Source organism: Frankliniella occidentalis, unplaced genomic scaffold (genome assembly GCF_000697945.3).
Source record: "Frankliniella occidentalis isolate FOCC.00 unplaced genomic scaffold, Focc_3.1 Scaffold12, whole genome shotgun sequence".
NCBI classification, from domain to species: domain Eukaryota; kingdom Metazoa; phylum Arthropoda; class Insecta; order Thysanoptera; family Thripidae; genus Frankliniella; species Frankliniella occidentalis.
Window position 1 is genome coordinate 174,876 of NW_026267142.1, and position 6,831 is coordinate 181,706.

The 6,831-nt window shown below is 58.6% G+C and overlaps 1 protein-coding gene across 6 annotated transcripts in view; it reads right to left on the reverse strand.

Moving 5' to 3' along the window:
• The window catches only part of LOC113214616 (protein sprint), a 242,480-nt gene that overhangs the window by 31,013 nt on the left and 204,636 nt on the right, over positions 1 to 6,831 (reverse strand). For all 6 annotated transcript variants that reach the window (XM_052263492.1, XM_052263491.1, XM_052263490.1 and 3 more), the window contains exon 3: positions 1,957 to 2,404. In XM_052263492.1, coding sequence (XP_052119452.1) covers positions 1,957 to 2,404 — 448 coding nt within the window. The remainder of the gene's footprint in view (positions 1 to 1,956; positions 2,405 to 6,831) is intronic.

Here is a 6,831-nt window from a genome sequence, read left to right on the forward strand (position 1 = left end):
TGATACGCACCGCTGCTAAGAATAGATCCAGATGCTGTCGCAGAGAGTCGCTCCTCGGGGCGTGAGGGGGGGGGGGCGTCCTTGGGTGTGGCCGGCACGCCCGAACCTAACTGGGGCGTGGCCGCAGTCCCTTCCACCGTGTTGGGAATCTCTTCTTATTCCTAAATTCCCCGTTGTGCGACTTTTAAACGAGTCCCCTCCCCATGGGCAGAGGAGAGTTTCTTTTTATTATTTCCAAGTTTTAGCAAATCCTCTCGCTGCTGCCCTGCGCGCCTGCCATATCCGGGGTAGGCAACCGGCCCGCGTCGCTGTTCGTGGATTGCCTACCCTGCTAGGCGCTCCACGACCGGACACCGTCGCGTAGTTCTGGACCACACGAAATTACAAGGATGGAAAGAGGGAGGGGGATGGGCCAAGAGAGGAGGAGAGAGGGGGAGGGAGAGAAAGAGACAAGGGGGCGAGCAGCAGACGCATCGCATCATAGCGGTGCGGCGATAGCGCGCGAGGGCTCCGATAGACAAGGAGGAAAAAAGGACGCGCCAACGACCTTCGGGCAGAAACATTCGCGCACGCGTTTGGGCGCGGTATAGGAGGAGAGGGGGAGATAGGGGGACCCGCACGTAAAACACAAGCGGCTATCTCTTGTTATGACGGCGCCCCACGCCGCGCCACGCCGCAGCGCCACTCCCGAGCCACGGCGCAAGACATCATCGATATCACACAACGGATTTGCACCCAACGACACACCGCTAGCACGGCATGCACATGATGACGGCGCGAACGATCCGCCTAGTCGAGGAGGAAGAAAGAGAGAAAGAGTGAGAGAGAGGGAGAGAGAGGGGAGGGAGCGGAAGAGGAAGAGGGAAGGGAAGAGGGAGAGGAAGAGGGAGAGGAAGAGGGAGAGAAAAAGGGAAGGGAAGATGTTGAGGGAGAGAAGAGGAGGAGGGGGAGAGGAAGAGGAAGAGAGAGAGGAAGAAGAGGAAGAAGAGGGATAGGAAGAAGAGGGATAGGAAGAAGAGGGAGAGGAAGAAGAGGGAGAGGAAGAAGAGGGAGAGGAAGAAGAGGGAGAGGAAGATGGAGAGGGAGATGAAGAGGGAGAGAAAAAGGGAGATGAAGAGCGAGAGGAATTCAGAATTTAAGAATTTTATTGACGACTAATACAAAAAAGCCAAGTGGCCGCACTGCCGTATCAGCCGGCTCCCATTAATAATAATTTGCAATATTGTAAATTATACAAGAATAACAGTGATAGAATAAATAAGAGAGGAGGAGGGAGAGGAATAGCGAGAGGAAGAGGGAGGGACAGATACAAAGAGGGAGGAGGGGGCGTGACATCAGCGCGCTCATGCTATCAGCTGCTGCTCGGACAAAAGAACTCTTCGCGGAACACGTCTGCCCGGCCAGCCCGGCCCTGGGCCCGGCCGCCAGTCACAGCGAGCAGTCCGAGGCGAGTCGATAAAAGAGAATAACAACACACACGTCCAGCCCCAAGTCATCGCCGCTTCCAGCTAAACCGGACGGGCCGCGGCGGCGAGCAGAGCGGAGCGGCTCGGTGAGCAGAGCGGCTCGGCGCGCAGCGGGCCGAGCAGCGGCCGAGCGGAGCATATAATATAATGAAGCGTCGCCTGGACTTGTGAGTCACCCGGCGGCAGGACGGGGACAGCCCGGCGCGGCCGGCGGAGAAGGTCGTTGGCTCCGTGTGAGCTGCGGGCGCTGCGGGCGTGAGTGTGTGAGCGTGACTGCGAGTGAGTGTATGTTTGGGAGTTTGCGACCGGAACCGGTATTCTACGAAAAAGATTCGGCGCACAGCAGGGGCCGCGTGACCGGGCCGGCCACCTATTTCTGTCGCGGTTTTTCTCGTTTTCGGCGGCGACAGTTGTTGTTGCGGCGAAGCGCGGCACGTCAGCGGCGCTGCGGGGGTCGCCCAAGGTTCGGCCAGACGGCACGCCGACTCACCTGGCTGAGGCTGCCCTGGCTGCCGTTGATCTCCAGGATCCTGAAGTGGTTCGTGAGCCTGACGCCGCCCCCGAGGCCGCCCCCGAGGCCGCCCCCGAGGCCGCCCCCGAGGCCGCCCCCGAGGCCGCCGCCGCCCATGGCGTCCTCGCCGTCCGTCAGCGACGTGAGGCTGCGCGAGCGGCTGCGGGGCGCGCGCCGCCTCCGGCCTCCGGCAGCGCGCCGCCCGGGCGCCGACGCGGGCGCCGGCTCCGACGGGCTGTCGTCGTCGTCGTCCTCCTCCTCGTCGTCCACTAGGTCGTCGTCGATGTCGTTGTCGTCGTCCGTGTCCGACGTGAGGATGGTCCTGGGCCGGGGCCGCGGCCGGGGCAGCGGGCGCTTGGCGGCGGGCGCCTCGTCGGGCCGCACGGGCCCCAGCCCCGCCATGTAGGGCTCGAGGAAGCCATCACCCCTGCAACACAGGACACGGGAACGTCAGACAAGTTCACAAATGAAATGCATTTTAATATGTTGCACGAATACACACGCCCCGAGCACTGACGACCTACTGTGTACTGTTTGTGATGAGAGACAGCTCTAAAATAAGCACACTTTACACTCTTTTTTTGCAGTTATAAAATAATGACAGTTTCATTTCATCAGTATTACGTCCCTTGGCCAGGGGTGTGGTGGTAATTTGCTGACCCATCCCAGCCCCAGCTATAAATAAAACAAAAAAGCAACCCTTCCGCATCAAAACTAAAGCGACATCGCTCGCTATAAGCCCCAAAAGTTGCACTCAACGCCAAACCAACACTGCTCTTCCATAGTTAACTTTTTTTTGTCTCGTTTTTCGCATTTGCAGTTCCGCTACATGAGCGGCTAGAGTGCGAAGTAGCATAGGTGTGCGTGTGTCTCTCTCTCTCTCTCTCTCTCTCTCTCTCTCTCTCTCTCTCTCTCTCTTTGCGTGTCTCTGGGGGAGGGATGGGATGGAATATAAACCACAATTAGCAAGGTACGCCGCTGTATAAGCCGGTAGTAAAACAGCCGGAGGGGCTGACGCAACAATAGAGAGACGATGTGGGAGGGGGATCAAAGCAGATCCCCACCCCTTCACAACGCATGGGCGATACTGGGCGCTAACGGGTCTGGATTAACGGCCGGACCGTCCAAACTTTGTCCAGCCCGCCGTGCATAATCAAGCTCTGGCCGGAGAACTGGCGGCCGCAGTCTGCTGCAGTGCGTAGCTGTATAACTACACCAATGGCTAAAGGAGGGATGACCAATTGTTAATCTATTAGCTGAAAAATTAGCCATGTTTAGCTACGCAGCTATGGTTTTAAATTATCTAAATAGAGGAACTAATTATTTAGCTATGAAGTTGGAAAAAATGTAGCTATGTCGCAAAACAATTAGCGATCTCCTCGTCATCCCCTCATTTAGCTATTGGTTTGGCTATAACTCATCACTTTTTTCGTGTAGCAGTAATATAACAATAACTTATGGCGATTCCAGCATCCGCAGGCATTGGTATGCGGGGGAGTGTGGAAGAGTAGAGGGAGAGGGCTGCGGTGCACGAGGGTCGCCCCCTCCTCCGAAACCTTCCAGGGGGACCCAGTCCGCCCTATGGCGAGGACCGCAGCACAGGCCGCTAAACGCCTCCGTTACGACCGCCATGAATAGCGCTGTAATGCCGGTGAGTTACGTGTCGATGGCCGGACCGACCCCGACCCGCCCCACCCCCTCACTACGACACCCGGCGATAATCTGCTGGGGGTGAGGGGAAGGGGGTGCATCTCTGCACTTCTGGTCCCTTGCTCAGCGAATGCCGGGACGCACTGACGTTGTCCTCACAGGCCTCGGGCCACAAGGCCCTCCAGCTCTTCAGCATAGGAAAATACACACATTATATAGTGTAGATACCAACTCCAAGCACGCGCGTGGGGTTGTCGCATAGCAGGTTGTTTGTTTGCCACACGCCTCGAAAAGGATCTCGATCGGATATTCGGCGGGTGTCGCTGTAGCGGCCCCCTGTGCCGAGCAGGGCGGCCAGCGGGCGCCGGGTTCCGTTTATGTGGTGGGCCTTCCCTCCCCTCTCTACGCTGACCGCCGGACGGCTCGCCCGGGCGAAACATTCGGCCCCCGCAAGCAACGCACCTGCGCTACTAGAATGTCAACGAGTTGGGGTACGGACCAAGAGAGCGAGCGAGAGAGAGCAAGCAAGAGCGAGCGAGAGAGGGGGTCACAGGGTTAACCCACGAACCAATACTTCCTCCATGGGTTAACGGCGGAAGGGGTCCCACATCAAACATCGGGTGCATCATCATTACACTTGGGGGAAACGAGGCAAAATCCGCAAAATGAGTGAAACGTGATCTGAAATTTCATCTGTGAGGGCCAGCTCGGCCGCCCCCCGGGCCAACCCCAGCCGGCGCGTGCTAACGGCTGCACGCCCCTCGTGGTGTTATTTCTAGTATTATTTCGTTAATACGAAATAAATTTCGAGAATAGCAGAAACCAGTGCTCGATCGCATTGGAAAAGCGTTAGACTGCGCCTTGTTTCTCGCTCGCTAGGAAGTGAAGGAGGTGCTCTTCAGGTCCTTCGACTCGGCTAACGAGCTTTTCTAACCGCGGAGGACACCGAGGCGAACGCGGTACGGTGCGACCGGCTGGGACCACCCGGCGTCCCCCAAATAAATCAGACCGCTCCAGACGAATTTTCGCCAGCGAATAAGAGGAGTGGTCGGTGCAAAAATAGCGGCGGCACACCGAGCCGAGGATGTGCACGCCAGCTTCCGACCGGCACTCCGTGATTTAGCCGTCTAGACGGGCTGGGCGAGGCGGGGTGGGGCGGGGTAGCCAGCGGGGTGGGCCGCGAGGCATGAATAAGCCAGGCCTCTGCCGCTTTGGGGTTGGCCAGCTCTCCACCACCACACATTTCGACAAAAAGAGCCACCGGAAGCGGACGAGAAGCAAGGAGAGAAAGGGGGATACCGGGCGCGGAGAGAGGAGAGGGGTATGGAGAGAGAAAGAGACAGAGAGATGAGGAGAGAGAGGAGGAGCGTGCTAGCCGGTGCTAGCTGCCCAGCTGGGACGGAGGCGAACACTTGCCAAAAAGAGAGGCGGGGCCAGACCGGCAGACTAAACAGACAGAGAGGGAAATTGGAGGAGGGCAAGACGGTAATGACACGGCCGCTGGGCACGCACGCAGGCGCCCCGCGGCCTACACTCGAGCCCGGTGTATCGACTCGGTATCGCCTCGACCTCCGCCCGATCACTTTGTCGGTCGGAAACTTTGTCAATTTCACAGTCCCGTGGGCAGGCTACCGCGGGCTCGGCGGCGCAGGCACGAGTAGCGCGCCCGGCTGTAGCAGTGAGCACCGGCCGCGCCCTCAACACCTGGAGGCGCGCGCGTGCCGGCCCGGTGCGCACGCACGGCCGGGGGGAGCGACTTCCGGCCGCGGAGCCTGGATCACATGCCACCTGCCGGCCTGGCGTCTGCAGGAGCACGACCGCGACGCGCTTGTAGAGCGCACGCCGCGGACGGGCGACGGGCGGTCGGGTGTCACCAGGGTGTACTACTAGGGCGATGAAACACTACACTGGCGTCTTCCTCAAGTCCTTTCACTACACAAGCATTTGTTCCGGGTTTATGCCCACAGAACTATGGCGAGTGACCCGAGTGGTGACAGGACACTCCACCAGCCCTAAAAGCCAGGTGGCGTTCGAAAAGTAACAATAGGGGGCCTAGATATCGCCACGCCACTCCACGAGCACTTTGCACATTGACTCGACTGTCGCGGGGCACGTCCGCCGGGGACCCCGTCGGCTATCTATTGGGACTTCACACCGAAACGGTTCGTATACGAACGTGACGCTTTATTTCGAGACGTGCAAAAGCGAAAAGAAACAACTCGAGAAAGAACTGCGGTGTGTATAGGGGGAAGAGCAGAGGGGATGGAACACGTTTCGGTCTATAGTGCGAGTATGTGCACCGTGTGTGTGTGTGTGGCAGTGTGGGGGCCTTACACACATAGACACATCGTTGAAATGTGTGGTGGATCAACGCCAAGGCGCGCCGATGCGAGGGGTGGCGCTGCGTGGCGCGGCGAGGCCGGCCAGCGGTGGTGAGGCGGAGGGGCGGCCGATATAGCGAACACGAACGGTAAATACTGGCAATTGTGTTTGTGGCGCCACGGCCTCGGCCACAGCCGGAACCGTCGCCCGGGCCGTCCTGAGTGGCCTGGATGCGAGGGGAGCCGCAGGCTGACGCTGCCCACACAACTTTTATTGCACCGCGTCTTGAGCGTCGGTGTCGCACAGAACGCAAAAAAATAATAATAATAAAAGAAGATGTCTGCAAACACCAAGTAATTGCTTCGGAGACGGAGCGGGTTTGTTTTCATGTTTGTTTTCACTTTACCGGGGAAAGTCTACCGACAATCTGACTCGAGGAATGAAAATCGCGAAAACGGGGGGCGATAAACAACACATAGCGCTGCAAAGAAACGGAACGGCCGAACCATGAGAAACAAAACCGAAACATAACAAGAAAGTAAAACACGGTAAAGAAATACGATAAAAGGCCTCGCTAGAGGGGTGTGTGCCTCTGTGCCGAGCCAGCCCGTGTCACATGCACGGGCACCGCACTGTGTGGCGTTGCGGCCCTCCCCCACAGCGCGCCTTCAAGCGTATCACGCACGCACACTACACAACGCAGCCAGCACAGCCAGCCCCGCACTTGCGGTTGTGCGTGGACGTGGGGCGTCTCCTCCCCCACCCCCAGCTCCAGCACACTCCTGCTCTCCTGCTTCCTCAGCCGGCCCCCGTTTCCCTGTCCAACGCCCAACCTTGTCCCTTCACAACCCCTCCGTACCCCACGCTCCCCCTTTCGCATTC